The sequence below is a fragment of the Leucoraja erinacea genome, unplaced genomic scaffold (genome assembly GCF_028641065.1).
Source record: "Leucoraja erinacea ecotype New England unplaced genomic scaffold, Leri_hhj_1 Leri_288S, whole genome shotgun sequence".
Classification (NCBI taxonomy): Eukaryota; Metazoa; Chordata; class Chondrichthyes; order Rajiformes; family Rajidae; genus Leucoraja; species Leucoraja erinaceus.
In genome coordinates, this window is record NW_026576189.1 from 62,501 (window position 1) to 87,500 (window position 25,000).

The following is a 25,000-nucleotide window of genomic DNA, read 5'->3' on the forward strand; positions in this document are numbered from 1 at the left end:
ACTGAATGATGGGGATTACAGTCTACGGGGGAACAGTATGCTGGAAGACAGACCCACCTCCAACCTGGAGAAGCTTCACTTCGTCATTGGGAATGGGATCCTACGCCCGGAACTCAGGTACGTTCAGTTTCAGGAACGGTCGCGCAAGATGAATCCAAGATGGCGCCCAACCCAGGCCAATATTTCCCAGCAGGCCGCAGAAGCCGATCTACAACCGTGTGCACGGTGGCGCAGCGGTGGAGTAGCTGCCTCACTACAGCGCTCGCAGCGCCAGAGACCCGGGTTCGATCCTGACTACGGGCGCGGTCTGTACGGAGTTTGTATATTCTCCCCGTGACCTGCGTGAGTTTTCTCCGCGTTCTTTGGTTTCCTCCCGCACTCCAAAGACGTACAGGTTTGTAGGTTAATTGGCTTGGTGTAAATGTAAATTGTCCCTAGTGTGTGTAGGGCAGTGTTAGTGTGCGGGGATCGCTGGTCGGCACGGACTCGGTGGGCCGAATGGCCTGTTTCCACGCTGTATCTCTACACTAATTTACAAATGCTCCACACTCTTATATCTCTAATCCTACAGTAACATTTCCTACTTTAACTCTGAGCTTTTAAACCCCATTCACATCAAGAGATGTGGCTCGTCATTGGTACAGAGAAGATTCACAATATGCAATATACAATACAATATTTATTACATGTCATTTGAACCTCAGTGAAACTCCGTTTCCACAGCCATACAAACAAAGACAATGTCCTACAGACATACACACAATTCAATTTACAGAAACATTGAGCCCACTGTGATGGAAGGCAAAGTCTTTTCTCTCCCCTGTTCTCCATTTCTCTCCCGATGTCCAAGCCCCAGGCGGGCGATGATAAGTCCCACGGCCATTTTAGGCCGCGCCGGGCGATGTACGGCCCCGCTCCGGGACGTTCCAACCCCGCGACACGGGCTGGAGAAGTCGCGTTGTTGGAGCTCCGGAAAGCGGTCTCTCCACCTGGACCCGCGAGCTCCCGATGTCCCAGTCCACCGGACCTGTGGCTGCAGCTGGAGCCTCCGAGCTACGTGGTCGGGCTGCAGCAGCGAGTCACCACCGCTCCCCACACTCCGAGGCCGATGGTAAGTCCACAGCTCCGCAGGCTCCGTGACTGGAGCGTCCAGGTTGTTCAGGCTGGAGGCCGCTCCACGGTGCTAGGCCCCAACGACAACAGAGACCCGACAGGGAAAAGGTCGGTTCTCCCGTACAGGGAAGAAATTTAAAAAGTCCCCCCCCCCCCACATATACACAGTTAAAAAACACAAACAACTACATTTAACTAGACCAAAAAATAACGCAACACAGTCGTGCTGCCACAAGGATGTTGCCAGGACTAGAGGGTGTGAGCTACAGGGAGAGGTTGAGTAGGCTGGGTCTCTATTCCATGGAGCACAGGAGGATGAGGGGAGATCTTATAGAGGTGTATAAAATCATGAGAGGAATAGATCGGACAGACGCACAGAGTCTTTTGCCCAGAGTCAGGGAATCGAGGACCAGAGGACATACAGTAGGTTTAAGGTGAAGGGGAAAAGATTTAATAGGAATCTGAGGGGTAACCTTTTCACACAGAGGATGGTGGGTGTATGGAACAAGCTGCCAGAGGAGGTAGTTGAGGCAGGGACTATCCCAACGTTTAAGAAACAGTTAAACAGGTACATGGATGGGACAGGTTTGGAGTGATATGGACCAAACGCGGGCAGGTGGGACTAGTGTAGATGGGACATGTTGGCCGGTGTGGGCAAGTTGGGCCGAAGGGCCTGTTTCCACACTGTATCACTCTATGACTCTATCTGCCAATACTTCGAGTCCTTGATTGGACTACCGGCTTCACCTTGCACTAAACATTATTCCCTTATCATGTATCTATACACTGTAAATGGCCCGATTGTAATCACGTATTGTATTTCCGCTGAGTGGATAGCACGCAGTAAAAGCTTTTCACTGTATCCCGGTACACGCGACAATGAACCAGATACGTGATACTGTGCGAAAACGGGCTCTTCGGCCCATCAGGTCCGTGCCGACCAGCGATCCCCACACACTAACCCCGTCCTGCACCCACTAGAGATAATTTACACAACACCAAACCTACAAACCTGCACGTCATTTTAGTGTGGGAGGAAACTGAAGATCTTGCAGAAAAACCCACACAGGTCACGGGGAGAACGTGCAAACTCCGTGCAGACAGCACCCATAGTCGGGATGGAACCCGGGTCCCCGAAGCTGCAGGCAACTCTGCCACCGTGATTGCCCCGGTGAGGTGGGGCTGTTGACTGTTGGTGCTGTAGACGGGCCGGGGTGGAGGGGGGGGGGGGGGGGGGGGGGGGGGGGGGGGGGGGGGGGGTTTGAGGGGGTGCAGGGGCAGTGCAGTGCCTGACTGTTGATTGTCCGCCTGGTATCAGGGACGAGATCTACTGCCAGATCTGCAAGCAACTGAGCCAGAATCCATCCAAGACCAGCCACGCCCGCGGTTGGATCCTCGTCAGTCTGTGCGTCGGCTGCTTCGCCCCGTCCGAAAAGTTTGTGAAGGTAACTTTACACCACTCCGTCATTGCTCCCTAACCTGCCAAAAATATCATCCAGCCCAGTTCCCATCCCACCTCTTGGAGCTGTCTGAAAGCTGCCTCCGGAGGTTTTTGTCAGTCTCCCTAATGGGCGAAAGTGGTTCCCGCTTCTTCTACATTCCGGCGATTATTTCAAAAAATTCAAAACCGGCCGCAACTAAAAATAGGTTTTAAAAATCGGGAATTTTTTAGTCAAAACTGGTTGAGATGCTAGTTGAAGGTGGTTGCCGTTGGTTGCCGTTGGTTGCCGTTGGTTGCCAGAGGTTGCCGTTGGTTGGTTGCCGGAGGTTGCCGTTGGTTGCCAGAGGTTGCCGGAGGTTGCCGTTGGTTGCCGGTGGTTGCCGGTGGTTGCCGGAGGTTGCCGGTAGTGGAAGGTAAGACCTTCGACTAAAAAATAGACAATACACAATAGGTGCATGAGTAGGCCATTCGGCCCTATGAGCCAGCACCGCCATTCAATATGATCATGGCTGATCATCCCCAATCAGTACCCCGTTCCTGCCTTCTCCCCATATCCCCTGACTCCGCTATCTTTAAGAGCCCTATCTGACTCTCTCTTGAAAATATCCAGAGAACCGGCCTCCACCGCCCTCTGAGGCAGAGGAAATTCCACAAACTCACAACTCTCTGTGTGAAAAAGTGTTTCCTCGTCTCCATTCTAAATGGCTTCCCCCTAATTCTTTCTCTCTGGAACTCTCTGCCACAGAGGGAAGTGCCAGAGGAGGCCAGTTCATTGGCTATATTTAAGAGGGAGTTCAATGTGGCCCTTGTGGCTCAGGGGCTCAGAGGGTATGGAGAGAAGGCAGGTACGGGATACTGAGTTGGCCTTCTGATCAGCCCCGATCATATTAAGAGCCCTATCTAGCTCTCTCTTGGTGCAGAGAACCTCGACCGCCCTCTGAGGCCGAATGGCACAGACTCCTACCCTCTGAAAAATTTTCCTCGTGTCCATTCTATGTTTCTTAAACTGTGGCCCCTGGTTCTGGACTCCCCCAACATCGGGAACATGTTTTCTGCCTCTAGCGTGTCCAATCCCTTAATAATTCTATACGTTAGATCCTGGAGAAAACCCACGCAGGTCACAGGGGGAACGTTCAAACTCCGTACAGACAGCACCGGTAATCGGGATGGAACTCGGGTCTCTGGCGCTGTAAGGCAGCAACTCGACCACTGAGGCTGCCATGATCATATCAATATGATCAGCCATGATCATATTGAATGGCGAATGGTGCAGGCTCGAAGGGCCATATAACCATATAACCATATAACAATTACAGCACAGAAACAGGCCATCTCGACCCTTCTAGTCCGTGCCGAACACATAATCTCCCCTAGTCCCATATACCTGCGCTCAGACCATAACCCTCCATTCCCTTCCCATCCATATAACTATCCAATTTATTTTTAAATGATAAAAATGAACCTGCCTCCACCACCTTCACTGGAAGCTCATTCCACACAGCTACCACTCTCTGAGTAAAGAAGTTCCCCCTCATGTTACCCCTAAACTTCAGTCCCTTAATTCTCAAGTCATGTCCCCTTGTTTGAATCTTCCCTACTCTCAGTGGGAAAAGCTTTTCCACGTCAACTCTGTCTATCCCTCTCATCATTTTAAAGAGCTCTATCAAGTCCCCCCTTAACCTTCTGCGCTCCAAAGAATAAAGCCCTAACTTGTTCTGAATGGCCTCTACTCCTGCGCCTATTTTCTATGTTTCTATGTGGGCATTTGACTGTGGTGTTCCTCTTGCAGTATCTGAGGAACTTCATCAACGGTGGTCCCCCCGGCTATGCCCCCTACTGTGAGGAGAGGATGAGGAGGACGTTTGCTAACGGCACCCGGACACAACCGCCCAGCTGGCTGGAGCTGCAGGTAACCTCCGTGAAATCCAAGCTTAGTGTCGAGGGCCAAGAGTGTATTACGGTCTAAGTTCCCAAAACTCTCAAGGGCCTGTCCCACTTAGGTGACTCTTTAGGCAGCTGCCAGGGACTGGGTGTAATGGAACTCACCTACGACAACCAACGACAGCAAATATTGTTGCCACTGTCACCAAACAAATCGCCAAAGTTGGGCAGGCCCATTACTTGCAGCATCACAACAGATATGCAAAGGCCTGGATAGAGTGGATGTGGAGAGCATGTTTCTATGCTAGGACTAGAGGGCACAGCATCAGAATAATAGGACGTACCTTTGGGAAAGAGATGAGGAGGAATTTCTTTAGTCAGAGGGTGGTGAATCTGTGGAATTCATTGTCACGGGCAGCTGTGGAGGCCACGTCATTGAGTAGTTTAAGACACCGATTCACAGATTCTTTGTATAAGGAAGAACTTATAGATGAAGGGATTCAAAGTAACATGAGCAAATATTTGCAGATGACACAAAGCTGGGTGGCAGTGTGAACTGTGAGGAGGATGCTATGAGAATGCAGGGTGACTTGGACAGGTTGGGGGAGTGGGCAGATGCATGGCAGATGAAGTTTAATGTGGATAAATGTGAGGTTATCCACTTTAAGAGCCCTATCTAGCTCTCTCTTGAAAGCATCTTGGTAGCAAAAACAGGAAGGCAGATTACTATCTAAATGGTGTCAAGTTGGGAAAAGGGGAAGTACAACGGGATCTGGGGGGGTCCTTGTTCATCAGTCAATGAAAGTAAGCATGCAGGTACAGCAGGCAGTGAAGAAAGCCATGTTGGCCTTCATAACCAGAGGAGTTGAGTACAGGAGCAAAGAGGTCCTTCTGCAGTTGTACAGAGCCCCAGTGAGACCACACCTGGAGTATTGTGTGCAGTTTTGGTCCCCTAATTTGAGGAAGAACATTCTTGCTATTGAGGGAGTGCAGCGTAGGTTTACAAGGTTAATTCCCGAGATGGCCTGACTGTGATATGCTGAGAGAATGGAGCGGCTGGGCTTGTACACTCTGGAGTTTAGAAGGATGAAAGGATATCTTATTGAAACATATAAGATTATTAAGGGTTTGGACACGCTAGAGGCAGGAAACATGTTCCCGATGTTGGGGGAGTCCAGAACCAGAGGCCACAGTTTAAGAATAAGGAGTAAGCCATTTAGAACGGAGACGAGGAAACACTTTTTCTCACAGAGAGTTGTGAGTCTGTTGAATTCTTGCCTCAGAGGGCGGTGGAGGCCGGTTCTCTGGATGCTTTCAAGAGAGAGCTAGATAGGGCTCTTAAAAATAGTGGAGTCAGGGGATGTGGGGAGAAGGCAGGAACGGGGTACTGATTGTAGATGATCAGCCATGATCACATTGAATGGCGGTGCTGGCTCGAAGGGCCGAATGGCCTACTCCTGCACCTATTGTCTTAGGGAACTGCAGATGCTGGTTTACCCTGAAGATAGACACAAAATGCTGGAGTAACTCAGCGGGTCAGGCAGCATCTCTGGAAGGAAGGATTGATGACATTTCAGGTCCAGACACTTCATCAGACAGATTCTTGATTAGTACGGGTGTCAGGGGTTACGGGGAGAAGGCAGGAGAATGGGGTTAGGAGGGAGAGATAGATCAGCCGTGACTGAATGGCGGAGTTGACTTGATGAGCCGAATGGCCTAATTCTGTCCCGAGAACTCATGAACTCTGCAAAACCCATAATAAACAATGTGAAATAAGATCAGTAAATGCAGACAAAGTAACAAACAATAATAGCCCTGTCCCACTGTACAAGTTCATTCCAAGAGTTCTCCCGAGTTTGCCCTGATTCGAACTCGGAGATTTACGGTAATGGCCACTCGTCGGTACTCGGGGCTCTCGTGGACATTTTCCAACATGTTGAAAAATCTTCACCAGTCTTCCCGTGCTTACCTGCCGTTAACGAGTCTTCCCGAGTACCTGCCGTTAGCGTTACGAGCCGCTAAGAGACGTCCCCGAGCTCCGACGTACCCGCTACGTTCATTCTCCGTGCTTACCACGAGTTTGAATATTTTTTAGCTCAGTAGAGCTCTTGGAATGGACTTGCACCATGCGACAGGGCTATAATAGTGCAAATTCTAAAATATTGCCCCCAAGTCTATATAGTTTGGAGCCTATTTGGAAGTTGTTGTACTTTAGTTTATTGGGGGAAAGGTACAGGCGTGTGAAAATGCACACCTCCAGATTCAGGGACAGTTTCTTCCCGGCTGTTATCAGGCAACTGAACCATCCTACCACAACCAGAGAGCAGTGCTGAACTACTATATACCTCATTGGTGACCCTCAGACTATCCTTGATCAGACTTTGCTGTCTTTACCTTGCACTAAACGTTATCCCTTTATCGATTATCGGTACACTGCGAATGGCTCGATTGTAATTGTGTGTTGTCTTTCTGCTGACTGGTGAGCACGCAACAAAAAGCCTTTCACTGTACCTCGGTACACGTGACAATAAACCAAACTGAAGTGAACAAGGTAGATTAGCTCAGAAGGCAGACAAATGCCGGAGAAACTCAGCGGGTGGGGCAGCATTTATGGAGCGAAGGAATAGGTGACGATTCGGGTCGAAGTCTGAAGAAGGGTCTCAACCCGAAACGTCACCTATTCCTTCGCTCCATAGATGCTGCCTCACCCGCTGAGTTTCTCCAGCAATTTGGTCTGCCTTCGATTTTTCCAGCAGTTCTTTCTTAAACGAGGTAGATTGCCATAACACCATGGGGGTCCTGGTCACATTGTGGAACTGAAACCCGGTGACTTCTACGGCCTCATCAAGCTGATCCTTTCTCTTCTTCCTCCTCTGCCATGCTCTCCAATACCCACCGCAGGCCACCAAGTCGAAGAAGCCCATCATGTTGCCCATCACCTTCATGGACGGGACAACCAAGACCCTCCTGACCGACTCTGCCACAACGGCCAAGGAGCTCTGCAACTCTCTGGCGGACAAGATCGGCCTGAAGGATCGCTTTGGATTTTCCCTGTACATTGCGCTGTTTGACAAGGTACGTGGGCAAAACGTTGTCCTGAGTTGCACTCCACTTAGCTTTGGTCTCCTAATCTGAGGAAAGACATTCTTGCCATAGAGGGAGTACAGAGAAGGTTCACCAGACTGATTCCTGGGATGTCAGGCCTTTCATATGAAGAAAGACTGGATAGACTCGGCTTGTACTCGCTAGAATTTAGAAGATTGAGGGGGGATCTTATAGAAACTTACAAAATTCTTAAGGGGTTGGACAGGCTAGATGCAGGAAGATTGTTCCTGATGTTGGGGAAGTCCAGGACAAGGGGTCACCGTTTAAGGATAAGGGGGAAATCTTTTAGGACCGAGATGAGAAAAACATTTTACACACGGTGGTGAATCTCAGAAATTCTCTGCCACAGAAGGTAGTTGAGGCCAGTTCCTTGGCTATATTTAAGAGGGAGTTAGATGTGGCCCTTGTGGCTAAAGGGATCAGGGGGTATGGAGAGAAGGCAGGGACAGGATACTGAGTTGGATGATCAGCCATGATCACATTGAATGGCGATGCAGGCTCGAAGGGCCGAATGGCCTACTCCTGCACCTATTTTCTATGTTTTCTATGTGAGGTTGAGTAGGCTGGGTCTCTATTCCATGGAGCGCAGGAGGATGAGGGGTAATATTATTGAGGTGTACAAAATCATGAGAGGAATGGATCGGGTAGTTGCACAGAGTCTCTAGCCCAGAGTAGGGGAATCGAGGACCAGAGGACACAGGTTCACGGTGAAGGGGAAAAAATAGGAAATAGGAATCCAAGGGGTAACCTTTTTCACACAGAGGGTGGTGGGTGTATGGAACAAGCTGAGGAGGTAGTTGAGGCTGGGACTATCCCAACGTTTAAGAAACAATCAGACAGGTACATGGATGGGATAAGTTTAGAGGGAAATGGACCAAACGCAGGCAGGTGGGACTGGTGTAGCTGGGACATGTTGGCCGGTGTGGGCAAGTTGGGCTGAAGGGCCTGTTTCCACACTGTATCACTCTATGTAGCTATGACCCCCCACCCTGTAACCCCTCCCCCCACCCTCCCCCCACCCTGTAACCCCTCCCCCCCCACCCTGTAACCCCTCCCCCCACCCTGTGATCCCTCCCACCCTGTAGCCCCTCCCACCCTGTAGTAACCCCTCCCCCACCCTGTAACCCCTCCCCCCACCCTGTGTCCCCCCCCCACCCTGTAACCCCCCCCCCACCCTGTGATCCCCCCCCCACCCTGTAACTCCTCCCTCCCCGGTGTCTGTAACCCCTCCCCCACCCTGTCCACATGAGAGTGACGCTCCCTGCCGTGTGTAGGTGTCCTCGTTGGGCAGCGGCAATGACTACGTAATGGATGCGGTCTCCCAGTGTGAGCAGTACGCCAAGGAACAGGGGGCGCAGGAGAGGAACGCACCCTGGCGCCTGTTCTACCGCAAGGAGATCTTCACCCCCTGGCACAACCCCAGCGAGGACCTGGTGGCCACCAACCTCATCTATCAGCAGACCGTCAGGGGCGTCAAGTTTGGGGAATACAGGTGTGACAAGGTGAGACTCACCTGAAACGCCACCAGGTGTCTCGGTATACACGCCGTTCCTTATTTGTCACCTATGCAACCGTACATTTTTGCATACGTTACACATGCAGGCGTCAGTATTATTCCTTGTACAAATTCCAAAGTCCAGTCGATGTACTGGAGCAGTTCCCGCAAACCCACGTCTCCCTCATTAGTGACAGGGGCAGAATTAGGCCATTCGGCCCTTCAATTCAACTCCGCCATTCAATCGTGGCTGATCTATCTCTCCCTCCTAACCCCATTCTCCTGCCTTCACCCCATAACCTCTGACACCCGCACTAATCTATCTCTGCCCTAAATATATCCACTGACTTGGCCTCCACAGCCGTCTGTGGCAATGAATTCCACAGATTCACCACCCTCTGACTAAAGAAATTCCTCCTCGTTTACATTCTAAAGGTAGGTCCTTTTATCCTGAGGCTGTGCCCTCTGGTCCGAGACTCTCCCGCTAGTGGAAACATCTTCTCCACATCCACTCTATCCAAGCCTTTCACTGTTCGGTGAGTTTCAATGAGGTTCCCCCCTCGTTCTTCTAAACTCCATCGAGTCCAGTCCCAGTGCCGACAAAAGCTTCTGTGTAACACTGCATCCCCACACACACACACACACACACACACACACACACACACACACACACATACACACACACACACACACACACACACACACACACACACACACACACCCCACACACACACACACACACACACACACACACACACACACACACACACACACACACACACACACACACACACACACACACACACACACACCACACACACACACACACACACACACACACACACACACACACACACACACACACACACACACACACACACACACACACACACACACACACACACACACACACACACACACACACACACACACACCACACACACACACCACCCACACACCTTCCCACACACACACACACACTCCCACACATTACACACACACACACACACACACACACCTGACACACACACGACACACACACACACAAAACACACACACAGTACACACACACACACACACCACACACACACACACACACACACACACACACACACACTACACAACACACACCACACACACACACACACATTCCACACACACACACACACACACACACACACACACACACACACACACACACACACACACACACACACACACACACACACACACACACACACACACACATACACACACACACACACACACACACACACACACACACACACACCGCACACCAGCCCACACCTCCACCCATGTTGACTGCTCTCCTTCCCTTCCCTTTAGGAGGAAGACCTTGCTGAACTAGCCTCCCAGCAGTATTACGTGGACTACGGTTCTGAGATCGTTCTGGAGCGGCTGATGAGCCTGATTCCTTCTTACATTCCCGACCGAGAAGTCAACTCGTCCAAAACTATTGAGAAGTGGGCACAGTACATCGTAGCGGCTCACAAAAAGGTGCGTGCGCTTGTTGCCTCTTCTATACATTCTCCGACCAGCCCATCAAGTCTACACCAACCTGCGATCACGGCTGATCTGTCTCTCCATCTCAACGCCATTCTCTATTCCTTCTCCCCGTAACCCTTGACACCCGTACTAATCAAGAATCGGTTCCAGCCATTGTCTGGTTAACCTCTTCAAGGGTCAAATCGACCGTGTTGAAATTCCCATTTGTACATCTCATACGTAACTCTCAGGTACTGGAGTTGGCCGTTTCAACGTCAGTGTGTGGAGATGGGGGCTCCCCTCCCTCCGCCAGAGCCCAGCCTGTGAATGTGAAGCAGAACAACACACAGCCAACCCTGTCATCTCTGGGTGCCCGCTCTACCACCCACCACATGGAGCTGTGTCGGGGCCTGGCAGACATTGTCGCCAACACAGACAACAACTAACTATCGACAATCTAACTATTCCTTTGGTTTATTTAAGTTTCATTCGCAAGCAGAGATTTGTACCGACAACCGAACAAAATGCTGGAGTAACTCAGCGGGACAGGCAGCATCTCTGGAACAAAGGAATAGGTAGCGTTTTGGGTGGAGACCCTTCTTCAGACCTCTCCTCACCCATTCCTTCCCTCCAGGGATGCTGCCTGTCCCACTGAGTTACTCCAGCTTTTTTGTGTGTCTATCTTCAGTTTAAACCAGCATCTGCAGTTCCTTCCCACACAAAGTGCTGGAGTAACTCAGCGGGCCGGGCAGCATCTCTGGAGAACATGGAAAGGTGACGTTTAGGGTTGGGACCCTTCTTCAGACTGATTGTGTGGGGGGTGGGGGGAGGATGGAAGAACAATAAAACGTTTCTTTGTGGAGCTTATCAGGCCGATAAATTAAATGACGCACACATGAAATATAATCAATTGCTACGATGCTAGATAACACTCAGTCTGTTATTTGTGATCAGTTAGCACAACCAAAGATGTAGTCTATACAGGTACATAGCTACTGTGCAGAGAAGCAGCTTGGAATCAGGCCGTTCGGCCCATCAAGTCCACCTTGATCATCGATCACCCACCTGTTCTATTTAGGAGTTAGAATTTAGAATTAGAAAATAGAATTTAGGAGTTTCTTATAGAAACTTACAAAATTCTTAAGGGGTTGGACAGGCTAGATGCAGGAAGATTGTTCCCGATGTTGGGGAAGTCCAGGACAAGGGGTCACAGTTTAAGGATAAGGGGGAAATCCTTTAAAACCGAGATGAGAAGAACTTTTTTCACACAGAGAGTGGTGAATCTGTGGAACTCTCTGCCACAGAGGGTAGTTGAGGCCACAGTTCATTGGCTATATTTAAGAGGGAGTTAGATGTGGCCCTTGTGGCTAAAGGGATCAGGGGGTATGGAGAGAAGGCAGGTACAGGATACTGAGTTGGATGATCAGCCATGATCATATTGAATGGCGAATGGTGCAGGCTCGAAGGGCCGAATGGCCTCTACTCCTGCACCTATTGTCTATGTTTCTATGTTTCTATTTAGCCCACTTTTACATCAGCCCCCGACACTCTTGGGGCAATTTGCATGGGTTGATTAACCTACAAAACCACGTGCCCCTGGGATGCGGAAAGAAATCCACGTTGTCACAGGGAGAGCGTGCAAACTCCACGCAGACAGCACCTGAGGTTGGGGTCGATCCTGCGTCGCTGGTGCTGTGAGGCAACTCACTACCGCGCTGCCCTGTCGCGGGGGTGATGCCTGTACGCTCGTGAGTAGTCGCCCAAAGAGTCGTAACCTTGTACTGGTCGCCGCTGGATTTTCAACGGGTTGAAGATTTACGGCCACCCGCTGTGACTATGACGGGTGCCGGCAAGTCGCCAAAATAATCGCGTAGGTGGGACAGGCCCTTTAGTCTTGTCTTCCACTATGACCTTCAACTATCCAGGTATGCCAGTACATCACAGCACGGCACGGTGGCTCAGTGCTAAAGTTGCTGCATTTCAGCACCAGGGACCCGGGTTCGATCCTGACTACGGGTGCTGTCTGTACGGAGTTTGCACGTTCTCCCAGTGACCATGTGGGTTTTGTCCAGGTGCTCCGGTGTCCTCCCACACTCCAAAGACGTGCAGGTTTGTAGGTGAGTTGTCTTCTGTGCATTATCCCTGGTGTGTCGGACAGAGCCGGACCAGGGCTGCTACAGCGGCGGCGCAGCGCTGGAGTCACCGCGGAGCGGGCGATGACAACCTGGGTCGCCGTTTGGAGCTCCGGAGCGTTGAGCCGTTGCTCCAACATCGTGGCGCTCTGGTGCGGAGAGCTTCCAACGCGGGCGGCGCTGAACAACAACGAGGAGTCCTGGGGCGCCTTGCAGAGGGCCTACAGCAGCAGTCTCCACCCGGCACGGCCTGCGGACTTTGGAAGCCGCTGACTCCGGTAGGAGGGGGCCGACTCTGTGTCCACGCCGCTGAGGACGTCCCGCAGCCCCAACGTCGGACTTACAACACCCCGGCGTGCGGTCCTGGACATCGGGCCGCCCGTAGCGGCAACTGCGGAGGGCACGGGGAGTCCCTGACCACGGGGAACAGTGGAGGAAGAAGACTGACTTTGGTGCCTTCCTACACAGTGGGGAACTCTGATTCTGCTGTGTGGGGATGTTTTATGTCAAACCCTATAGTGTGTTGTGTCCTGTTGATTTTTTATTGTATGGCTGTATGGAAATTCATTTCACTGTGCCATTAGGCACACGTGACAATTAAATCTATCTTGAATCTTGAATCTTGAGCTAATGTACGGGGTGATCGCTGGTCGGCATGGACACGCTGGGCCATAGAGCCTGTTTCCACGCTGTCTCTCTAAACTAAACTGAACTAAGTCAGTCTGAAGGAGGGCCCTGACCCAAAACATCGCCTATTTGTGTCCTCTAGCGTTGCTGCCTGAACCGTTGAGTTTCTCCAGCACTTTGTGAATCATGTTATCTTTGTGACCACAATCTCCAGTGTGTTTGGGCAAGGCTGTTGACGTGTAAAGTGTGTGTGTTTTTACACTCATCCTCCATTAATGCTGCCTTTCACCTCTCCAGGGGGTTTATACTCAGAAGAGAATGGACCCTCAGAAGGTGAAGGAGGAGGTTGTGGACTTTGCTCGTTTCAAATGGCCGTTGCTGTTCTCCCGATTCTACGAGGCCTTCAAGTTCTCAGGTTGGTGTTAGTCAGCGAATCACACAGCACAGAAACAGGCCCTTCGGCCCACCTTGCCCATGCCGACCTCCATGCCCCATCTACACTAGACTCACCTGCCTGCATTTGGCCCACGTCCGTCTAAACCTTTCCTGTACATGAACCATGGGGCGGCACAGTGGCGCAACGGTAGAGTTGCTGCCTTACAGCGCAAGAGACCCGGGTTCCCTCCCGACTGCGGGTGCTGTCTGTACGGAGTTTGCACGTTCTCCCTGTGACCTGCATGGGTTTTCTCCGGGTGCTCCAGCATCCTCCCACACTCCGAAGACGTGCAGGTTTACATATATATACTAGACTAAGTGGGACCCAGCATCACACGGGAGGGCTGGTCACCATTGCAATATTCCACCTCCCCACCAATTCCAATATTGGGGGGGCTTTCTGTTGCACTAGTATGGGTATTACGGGCCAAAGGTACTGGTTTCCAGAGGGCTAGTATAGACATTGTGGGCCGAATGGATTCTTGGGCTGGCAGCCAACTGTTGCAACAATTTTAAAAGCCAAGCCAAGGCAAACAATTGGGCTGCAGCCACTTTACAGCCGCATCGAGGGGACTCACCGTGGAGTAGACATGCGTTCAGTGTTATTCGCAGCTCAGGGAGCCGTGGCCCTCTCGCTTCCTGGGTCTGGCAGAGACTGAGTGAGGCACGACACTTCCGGGTTTTATAGTCCCTCCCCCCTGCCGCCAGCGGGGGCAGCAGAGAGAATGGCGATTTTTTAAAAAACATTAATATCTCTCTGGTTTTTCAACGATGGGAAAATCCTCCGGTCCCAGAAGGCAGAGGGGTCTCTGAGCGAGGTGGCCAAAAATGACGGCCGTAGGTGACGGCGTTCTCTCGGAAATCGCAACACAGTGGGCCAAAAGCGGTCAAGATCAGAGATTTAGTAATATGGATTGCTTCTGTAAATTGTCCCTAGGGTGTGTAGGATAGAACTGGTGTCCAGGCATCATAGAGTCATACAGGCAGCATAGTCATACATTTGTCCACACTGACCAACAAGTCCCATCCAAACCCCTGACGCCCGAACTATTGAAGAATCTATGTATCTCTGCCATCTCTGGAAGGGAAACCATGTTCCATTTAATGACTGGTCTTGCCCTCAGGACCAAGCCTGCCCAAAAACGACGTGATTGTTGCAGTCAACTGGACTGGTGTTTACTTCGTCGACGAACAGGAGCAAGTCCTTCTGGAACTTTCCTTCCCCGAAATCACGGCTGTGACCAGCAGCAGGTGAGTGTGAAGCAGGTAAACCAGGAGGGATATGTGCAGGAAGGAACTGCAGGTGCTGGTTTAAGTCGAAGATCAACACAAAAAACCTGGAGTAATTCAGCGGGACCGGCAGAGTGTCTGGAGAAAAGGAATAGGTGACGTTTCGGGTCGAGACCCTTCTTCAGACGGAGAGTCTAGGAAAAGGGAAACTAGAGATATAGACGGATAGGTGATGTGGAGAGATAATCGGCAATAGACAACAGGTGCAGGAGGAGGCCATTCGGCCCTTCGAGCCAGCACCGCCATTCAGTGTGATCATAGCTGATCATCCCCAATCAGTACCCCGTTCCTGCCTTCTCCCCATATCCCCTGACTCTGCTATCTTTAAGAGCCCTATACATGTAATTCCTCGTGTTTCAGCCTTGGTGTTTGCCAGTCAGGTAGATATCTCCAAAGTTTGGATGGGCATGAAGATAGTCAGTACCTGAGCAAAACTTTCAATCCAGTCAGCAGAAAGACAATACATGATTACAATCGATCCATTTACAGTGTATAGATACATGATAAGGGAATAACGTTCAGTGCAAGGTAAAGCCAGCAAAGTCTGATCATGGATAGTAGTCTGAGGGTCATCAAAGAGGTAGATAGTAGTTCAGGACTGCTCTCTGGTTGTGGTAGGATGGTTCAATTGCCTGATAACAGCTAGGAAGAAACTGTCTCTGAATCTGGAGGTGTGTGTTTTCACACTCCTGTACAATTTGCCGATGGGAGAGGGGAGAAGAGGGAGTGGCCCGGGGTGCGACTGGTCCTTGATGATGCTGCTGGCCTTGCCGAGGCAGCGTGTGGTGTAGATGGAGTCAATGGAAGGGAGTAGGAAAGAACTGCGGACGCTGGTTTAAATGGAAGATAGACACAAAATGCTGGAGTAACTCAGCGCGACAGGCAGCATCTCTGGAGAGAAAAAATTGGGGTGACGTTTCAGGTTGAGTCCCACTGAGGAAGGGTTTCATGAGAGAGCTAGATAGGGCTCTTAAAAATAGCGGAGTCAGGGGATATGGGGAGAAGGCAGGAACGGGGTACTGATTGTGGATGATCAGCCATGATCACATTGAATGGCGGTGCTGGCTTGAAGGGCAGAATGACCTCTACTCCTGCACCTATTGACCCGAAGCTTCACCCGTTCATTCCTTCTCTCCAGAAAATGTTGCGTGTCCAGCTGGCTTACTCCAGCGTTTTGTGTCGATCTTCGAAGGCAGGGAGGTTGGCTTGTCAGATGGTCTGGGCTGACTCACGCTGCTGAGAGACCTTTGTTTCTGGTGCATTTCAGGGGCGGTAAGATGCAAGGCCAGAGCTTCACCCTGGCCACCATTAAAGGTGACGAATACACCTTCACCTCCAACAATGCAGAGGACATCCGCGACCTTGTGGTCACCTTCCTCGAGGGCCTGAGGATGAGGTCAAAGTTCGTTGTGGCTCTGCAGGATAACCCGAACCCCGGTAGGTGTGGGGGTGGGTTGGAGTAGGGGGAGGGGAGGGGGGGAGTAGGGGGGGGGAGTGTGGGGGAGGGGGGGAAGAGTGGGGGGGGGGGAGTGGGGGGGGGGGGGGGTGGGGGGGGGGGTGGTGCGAGGGTTGGTGGGGGTAGGTTGGTGGGGGTGGTTTTGGTGTAGATGGGGCATGTGGTTGGGGGGGGTTTTGGTGTAGATGGGGTATGTTGGTCGGGGTGGGACTAGTGTAGATGGGGTATGTTGGTGGGGGTGGGACTAGTGTAGATGGGGTATGTTGGTCGGGGTGGGACTAGTGTAGATGGGGCATGTTGGTCGGGGTGGGACTAGTGTAGATGGGGTATGTTGGTCGGGGTGGGACTAGTGTAGATGGGGTATGTTGGTCGGGGTGGGACTAGTGTAGATGGGGTATGTTGGTCGGGGTGGGACTAGTGTAGATGGGGCATGTTGGTCGGGTGGGACTAGTGTAGATGGGGCATGTTGGTCGGGGTGGGACTAGTGTAGATGGGGCATGTTGGTCGGGGTGGGACTAGTGTAGATGGGGCATGTTGGTCGGGGTGGGACTAGTGTAGATGGGGCATGTTGGTCGGGGGGGGGACTAGGACTAGTGTAGACGGGGCATGTTGGTCGGGGTGGGACTAGTGTAGATGGGGCATGTTGGTCGGGGTGGGACTAGTGTAGATGGGGTATGTTGGTCGGGGTGGGACTAGTGTAGATGGGGCATGTTGGTCGGGGTGGGACTAGTGTAGATGGGGCATGTTGGTCGGGGTGGGACTAGTGTAGATGGGGCATGTTGGTCGGGGCGGGACTAGTGTAGATGGGGCATGTTGGTCGGGGTGGGACTAGTGTAGATGGGGCATGTTGGTCGGGGTGGGACTAGTGTAGATGGGGCATGTTGGTCGGGGTGGGACTAGTGTAGATGGGGCATGTTGGTCGGGGGGGGGGACTAGTGTAGATGGGGCATGTTGGTCGGGGTGGGACTAGTGTAGATGGGGCATGTTGGTCGGGGTGGGACTAGTGTAGATGGGGCATGTTGGTCGGGGTGGGACTAGTGTAGACGGGGTATGTTGGTCGGGGTGGGACTAGTGTAGATGGGGTATGTTGGTCGGGGTGGGACTAGTGTAGATGGGGCATGTTGGTCGGGGTGGGACTAGTGTAGATGGGGCATGTTGGTCGGGGTGGGACTAGTGTAGATGGGGCATGTTGGTCGGGGTGGGACTAGTGTAGACGGGGCATGTTGGTCGGGGTGGGACTAGTGTAGACGGGGCATGTTGGTCGGGGTGGGACTAGTGTAGATGGGGTATGTTGGTCGGGGTGGGACTAGTGTAGATGGGGCATGTTGGTGGGGGGGTGGGACTAGTGTAGATGGGGCATGTTGGTTGAGGTGGGACTAGTGTAGATGGGGCATGTTGGTCGGGGCGGGACTAGTGTAGATGGGGCATGGTTGGTCTGGGTGGGACTAGTGTAGACGGGGCATGTTGGTCGGGGTGGGACTAGTGTAGATGGGGCATGTAGGTCGGGGCGGGACTAGTGTAGACGGGGCATGTTGGTCGGGGTGGGACTAGTGTAGATGGGGCATGTTGGTCGGGGTGGGACTAGTGTAGATGGGGCATGTTGGTCGGGGTGGGACTAGTGTAGACGGGGCATGTTGGTCGGGGTGGGACTAGTGTAGACGGGGCATGTTGGTCGGGGTGGGACTAGTGTAGACGGGGTATGTTGGTCGGGGTGGGACTAGTGTAGACGGGGCATGTTGGTCGGGGTGGGACTAGTGTAGATGGGGCATGTTGGTCGGGGTGGGACTAGTGTAGATGGGGCATGTTGGTCGGGGTGGGACTAGTGTAGACGGGGTATGTTGGTCGTCATGTTGGTCGGGGGGGACTAGTGTAGACGGGGTATGTTGGTCGGGGTGGGACTAGTGTAGACGGGGTATGTTGGTCGGGGGGGGACTAGTGTAGATGGGGCATGTTGGTCGGGGTGGGACTAGTGTAGACGGGGTATGTTGGTCGGGGTGGGACTAGTGTAGATGGGGCATGTTGGTCGGGGTGGGACTAGTGTAGACGGGGCATGTTGGTCGGGGTGGGACTAGTGTAGATGGGGCATGTTGGTCGGGGTGGGACTAGTGTAGACGGGGTATGTTGGTGGTCGGGTGGGACTAGTGTAGATGGGGCATGTTGGTCGGGGTGGGACTAGTGTAGACGGGGCATGTTGGTCGGGGTGGGACTAGTGTAGATGGGGCATGTTGGTCGGGGTGGGACTAGTGTAGACGGGGCATGTTGGTCGGGGTGGGACTAGTGTAGATGGGGCATGTTGGTCGGGGTGGGACTAGTGTAGACGGGGCATGTTGGTCGGGGTGGGACTAGTGTGGACGGGGCATGTTGGTCGGGGTGGGGTGTAGATGGGGCATGTTGGTCGGGGTGGGACTAGTGTAAACGGGGCATGTTGGTCGGGGTGGGACTAGTGTAGACGGGGCATGTTGGTCGGGGTGGGACTAGTGTAGATGGGGCATGTTGGTTGGGGTGGGACTAGTGTAGATGGTGCATGTTGGTCGGGGTGGGACTAGTGTAGACGGGACATGTTGGTCGGGGTGGGACTAGTGTAGATGGGGCATGTTGGTCGGGGTGGGACTAGTGTAGATGGGACATGTTGGTCGGGGTGGGACTAGTGTAGATGGGGCATGTTGGTCGGGGTGGGACTAGTGTAGACGGGGCATGTTGGTCGGGGTGGGACTAGTGTATGTTGGTCGGGGTGGGACGGGGCATGTTGGTCGGGGTGGGACTAGTGTAGATGGGGCATGTTGGTCGGGTGGGACTAGTGTAGTCCTAAATGGCTTACCCTTTATTCTTAAACTGTGGCCCCTGGGTCTGAACTCCCCCAACATCGGGAACATGTTTCTTGCCTCTAGCATGTCCAACCCCTTAATAATGTTTCAATAAGATCCCCTCTCATCCTTCTAAATTCCACTGTATACAAGCCCAGCCGCTCCATTCTCTCAACATATGACAGTCCCGCCATCCCGGGAATTAACCTGGTGAACCTACGCTGCACTCCCTCAATAGCAAGAATGCCCTTCCTCAAATACATATTTTCTATGTTTCAAGTGGGCAGGCGGGACTAGTATAGATGGGGCATTTTGGTTGCCATGGGCAAGATGGGCTGAAGGGTCAGATTCAGTGTTGGATGACTCTATGCAGCTGCAAGCAAGAGAAGGGAATAAAGTCCTAGCCTGCCCAACCTCTCCCTGTAGCTCAGGCCCTCATGTCCTGGCAGCATCCTTGTAAAGGATACTTCTCTGCACTCTTTCCAGCTTAACAACGTCCATCCTGTAACAGGATGACCAGAACTGGCCTGACCATAGAGAGGGTGTGGAAAGGATGTTTCCACTGGTGGGAGAGTCCAGTAGCGGAGGTCACAGCCTCACACTTAAAGGGTGCTCTATTAGAACGGAGGTGAAAAACTCCTCAGATTCAGATTCAATTTTAATTGTCATTGTCAGTGTACAGTACAGAGACAACGAAATGCATTCTCACCCTTCTGTCGTTGGATAGACTGACCCCCCCCCCCCCCCATCCCAATCTTTGCATATCGACTATCCTGGATGTTTCATGTATCTTGTTGTGTTTTATGTCTGTCAATATCGATGTAGTCCACTAGGGAATGGAGCAGCTGGGCTTGTACACTCTGGAGTTTAGAAGGATGAGAGGGAATCTCATTGAAACATATAAGATTAAGGGTTTGGACACGCTAGAGGCAGGAAACATGTTCCCGATGTTGCAGGAGTCCAGAACCAGGGGCCACAGTTTAAGAATAAGGGGTAAGCCATTTAGAACGGAGACGAGGAAACACTTTTTTCACACAGAGTTGTGAGTCTGTGGAATTCTCTGCCTCAGAGGGCGGTGGAGGCCGGTTCTCTGGATACTTTCAAGAGAGAGTTAGATAGGGCTCTTAAAGATAGCGGAGTCAGGGGATATGGGGAGAAGGCAGGAGCGGGGATGATCAGCCATGATCCCATTGAATGGCGGTGCTGGCTCGAAGGGCCGAATGGCCTACTCCTGCACCTATTGTCTATTGTCTAACTTCCCTCCTGGGGTAAATAAAGTTCCAGTGTAATAATGTATTGTGTTGGAGCGGCAAGTCCCTGCTGCCCTTGCCTGGGGCACGGTGCCTGAACCTGCCTCCGTGTGAGTGGGTCGCTGATTCCTCTGTTGTCCACACAGTGGGAGATGACCTGACCTTCCTGACCTTCCTGAAGGGAGACCTGATAGTCCTGGACCAGGACACAGGAGAGCAAGTGATGAGCTGCGGCTGGGCTCATGGGGTGAACGAGAGGACCAAGCAGAAGGGCGACTTCCCCACCGAATGCGTCTACGTTATGCCCACGGTGACCAAGCCCGCGGCCGAGATCGTGGTGAGTTTGGACGCGGCCAACTAGTTATTTATTTTTTCTATTTGAAGCAACTGTACAGATAAAACATTCGGCCTCTAAAACGATACGATTATTGTTCAGGTTCATTTTTAACCTTATAACTTAAACTATGATCAATGAAAAAAGAAAGGACAAAGAACACAAAAGTGGGAAGTGAAATATAGATGGAAAAAGAGCCGACGGGAAGTCCCCTAAACTACCAACGTAGTGTGGCCAAAAGATATAGAATTAAGAAAAATGAAAAAGTAAGCTGGAGACTTTTTTTTAGACTTTCAGAGACTTTTAGAGAATACCAAAGAAAACGAGATGTAATGCTGGGGGCGCTATAAGTCGCTGACCAGGCTGACATCTGGAGCATGGAGAGAAAATCTGGGCCCCGTATCTGAGGAAGGATGTGCCAGGGTCCAGAGGAGGTCCACACGAATGATCCCTGGAACGAGTGGGTTAGCATAGGATGGGCGTTTGACGACACTGGGCCTGTACTCGCTGGAGTTTAGAAGAATAAGTGGGGAGGGATCGCTTTGAAGCTTACAGAATAGTGAAAGGCCTGGATAGAGTGCATGTGGAGAGGATGTTTCCACTGGTGGGAGAGTCTAGGACTAGAGGGCACAGCCTCAGAATTAAAGGGCGCTCTTTTAGAAAGGAGTTGAGGAGGAACTTCTTTAGTTAGAGGGTGGTGAATCAGTGGAACTCATTGCCGCAGACGGCTGTGGAGGCCACGTCAGTGGATATTTTTAAGGCAGACAAATATAGATAGACAAATTCTTGATTAGAACGGGAGTCGTGGGTTATGGTGGAGAAGGCGGGAAAATGGGATTAGGAGGCAGCGATCAGCCACCATTGAATGGAGGAGTGGTCTCGATGGGCCGAATGGCCTAATTCTACTCCTATAACTTGTGAACGTGCACTTTCAGGATACGGCGGGGAAAACAGGCCCTTCGACCCAGCAGTTTTGTCCACATGACATATAGTGACAGTTAGGAATGACACATAAAACATTAAACATTAATAATAAAATATTATTGATTAAACATGTGAATTAAATAAAATACCAGATCAAAGGGAGGCTACAGATTTTTGGCTGTTGAGTAGAGCAACTACTCGTGGATAAAAACTGTTTTTATGTCTGGCTGTGGCAGCTTTGACAGTCCGGAGTTGCCTTCCAGAGGGAAATGATTCAAAGAGTTTGTGGCCAGGGTGAGAGGGGTCAGAGATGATCTTGCCCGCTCGCTTCCTGGCCCTTGCAGTGGCATCCTGTTCAGCACAGACATTATGGGCCGAAGGGCCTGTTCTTGTGCTGTACTGTGCTATAGTCTATGTAGGTGGATCTACATTGGCAAGGCATAGCAGGAGAAGAAGGGTCCCCACCCAAAATGTCACCTATCCATGTTCCCCAGGGATGCTGCCTGACCCGCTGAGTTACTCCAGCACTTTGCATTCTTTACGGAATAGAAGGTTGAGGGCAAATTGTTTAATAATTCAATGGTAATTTATTGCCATGTGTTGGGTCGCCAACGTTCCCACTCCCAAACAGGGGACAAAAAGGTCAAAATATGGGACAAATTCCCCACGGCAATTCGTTGACCGACTGGGCCGTGTCTGGGTGAATGATGAGTTGGCCCCGGGTGCTGGACTGTACACAAAGCCCAGCCGGCGGGCCAGCTGAGGAGTTTTGGCCCGGGCCGCGCGCAAAGTCCGGCGCCCCGTCCAACTCGTGAACCGATGATCGGCCGTGAGAAGGAGGGGTGGTGGTGGTGTCGGCGGTAAGCGAAGGTCCGAAGGTCGGACAGCTGGCCGGGCTGCCGACCGACCGACGGGGCCACGGGCGAGGCGCTGCTGCTGCTGCTGCTGCTGCTGCTGCTGCACTCCATGGGCTGCACTACGTCGGGACGGGTGAGGCGGGGGCCGGACGCGGCGCTCCGACCCAACAGTCCCCTCGACCCGAGTAGTAGCGGTCAAATACGGGACAAGGGCGGTCCCGTACGGGACAAACCAATTTAGCCCAATATACGGGATGTCCCGGCTAATACGGGACCGTTGGCAACCCTCGTCACATGAGATTCCTTTGTTACATCGAATCCCCGATTAGCAAAGTTCATTGAGAGCACATGCAAGAGTTTAGTTTAGAGATACAGCGCGGAAACAGGCCCTTCGGCCCACCGAGTCCGGGCTGACCAGCGATCCCCGCACATTCGCACTATCCTGCACACTCGGGACAATTAACCTACAAACCTGCGCAACTTTGGAGTGTGGGTGGAAACTGGAGCTCCCGGAGAAAGCCCCGCTTGGCCAGTGTGGACAAGTAGGGCCGAAGGGCCTGTTTCCCTGCTGTGTGACTCTATACATCAGACCTCACCTCAGCAGGAAACATGTTCCCGATGTTGGGGGAGTCCAGAACCAGGGGCCACAGTTTAAGAATAAGGGGTAAGCCATTTAGAACGGAGATGAGGAAACACTTTTTCTCACACAGAGAGTTGTGAGTCTGTGGAATTCTCTGCCTCAGAGGGCGGTGGAGGCCGGTTCTCTGGATGCTTTCAAGAGAGAGCTAGATAGGGCTCTTAAAGATAGCGGAGTCAGGGGATATGGGGAAAAGGCAGGAACGGGGTACTGATTGGGGATGATCAGCCATGATCATAGTGAATGGCGGTGCTGGCTCGAAGGGCCGAATGGCCTACTCCTGCACCTGTTGTCTATTGTTGAAGGTGTGCTCTCAGTTTGGCCTTGATTATGACATAAAGTATAACGCTAAGAAAAGCCGCATAATGGTAGTTAGAAGCGCTGAGGACAGGAAATCAACTTTTCCGACCTTTTATTTGTCAGACAGTCCTCTTGCAGTGTGTGAGGAAAGTAAATAGTTAGGTCATGTCATATCCGATGACTGGAAGGATGACAAAGACCTCTACTGACAGCGCTGTAAAATTTATCTTCAAGCCAACATACTTATAAGGAAGTTTTATATGTGCTCTGACCATGTGAAGTGTTCCCTGTTCAGAACCTACATCACACCGTTATATACTGCTCAATTGTGGTCTAAGTATAAGAAAAGGAGTATGGAGAGGCTTAAGGTAGCATACAATGATGCAATGAGGTTGCTACTTCGTGTCCCTAGGTGGCATAGTGCCAGTCAATTGTTTGTGTCCACTAGAGTGCCAACCTCTTAAGACAGCTGATGTTTAGTTTTATGTGTCGCCTGGACAAGTCAGAGAACCACATCATTGAAGCCTTAGTCAGCCCTCTGAAAAGCTGCTATAGATTCACTTCTAGGCTAAGACGGCATTGGTGCAATAGCTTGTTTATCTTATAGGCTAATATGCAATTTTTTGTAACTGTATGATGTGTTATATGGACCTGTGTCTGAAATAAAGCTTTATTATAGTCGAACACAAAGAGTCGCCACGTTTCTGTGGCCAACAAAGTTACAGAAGTTCTTAGTAGAGGCGTATCTTCTCAGCGCGGGCCCCTCTTTGTTGCCCCCCCCACCGCGGGCCCCTCTTTGTTGCCCCCCCCCCGCGGGCCCCCCCTCATTCTCGCCGGCCCCTTGCCTCCACCGTTCTGCTCCGTGCCTCGTCCTGGAGAGTCTGACCATCATCGGTGAGAATGATTCCAGTCGATTTTTTAAAATGTATTTTCAATTCACCCGGCCTTGCCTTGCCTTGCCTTGCCTTGCAGTGCCTGGTTACCATGACGCCAGACCAGAGACAAGAAGCCATCAAGACATCACAGCTGACGGTGGGGGAAGTGGAGGAGAAGGCCAAACTCTACACCTTGGAGGAGTTCTCCTATGACTACTTCAGGTGGGGAAACAATACCCAGCGCACACGGTGTCTTATCGCCCAGGGTTGGGGAAACCACTCACCAGACCGTGTACATAGAGACATAGACAATAGGTACAGCAGTAGAGGCCATTCGGCCCTTCCAGCCAGCACCGCCATTCAACACAATCATGGCTGATCATCCAAAATCAGTACCCCGTTCCTGCCTTCTCCCCATATCCCTTGATTCCGTTAGCCCTAAGAGCTGCTGTATATCTAACTCTCTCTTGAAAACATCCAGTGTATTGGCCTCCACTGCCTTCTGTGGCAGAGAATTCCACAGATTCACAACATTATG

The 25,000-nt window shown here is 51.7% G+C and overlaps 1 protein-coding gene across 1 annotated transcript in view; it reads left to right on the forward strand.

The window, feature by feature from the left end:
• LOC129693418 (unconventional myosin-VIIa-like) overlaps positions 1 to 25,000 on the forward strand; it is an 88,769-nt gene that overhangs the window by 27,914 nt on the left and 35,855 nt on the right. Inside the window, exons 14-24 of the mRNA XM_055630246.1 lie at positions 1 to 117; positions 2,432 to 2,558; positions 4,344 to 4,463; positions 7,337 to 7,510; positions 8,815 to 9,042; positions 10,383 to 10,553; positions 13,598 to 13,715; positions 14,860 to 14,986; positions 16,293 to 16,462; positions 20,682 to 20,872; positions 24,560 to 24,684. The exon at positions 1 to 117 is cut by the window's left edge and continues 11 nt beyond it. Coding sequence (XP_055486221.1) covers positions 1 to 117; positions 2,432 to 2,558; positions 4,344 to 4,463; positions 7,337 to 7,510; positions 8,815 to 9,042; positions 10,383 to 10,553; positions 13,598 to 13,715; positions 14,860 to 14,986; positions 16,293 to 16,462; positions 20,682 to 20,872; positions 24,560 to 24,684 — 1,668 coding nt within the window. The remainder of the gene's footprint in view (positions 118 to 2,431; positions 2,559 to 4,343; positions 4,464 to 7,336; positions 7,511 to 8,814; positions 9,043 to 10,382; positions 10,554 to 13,597; positions 13,716 to 14,859; positions 14,987 to 16,292; positions 16,463 to 20,681; positions 20,873 to 24,559; positions 24,685 to 25,000) is intronic.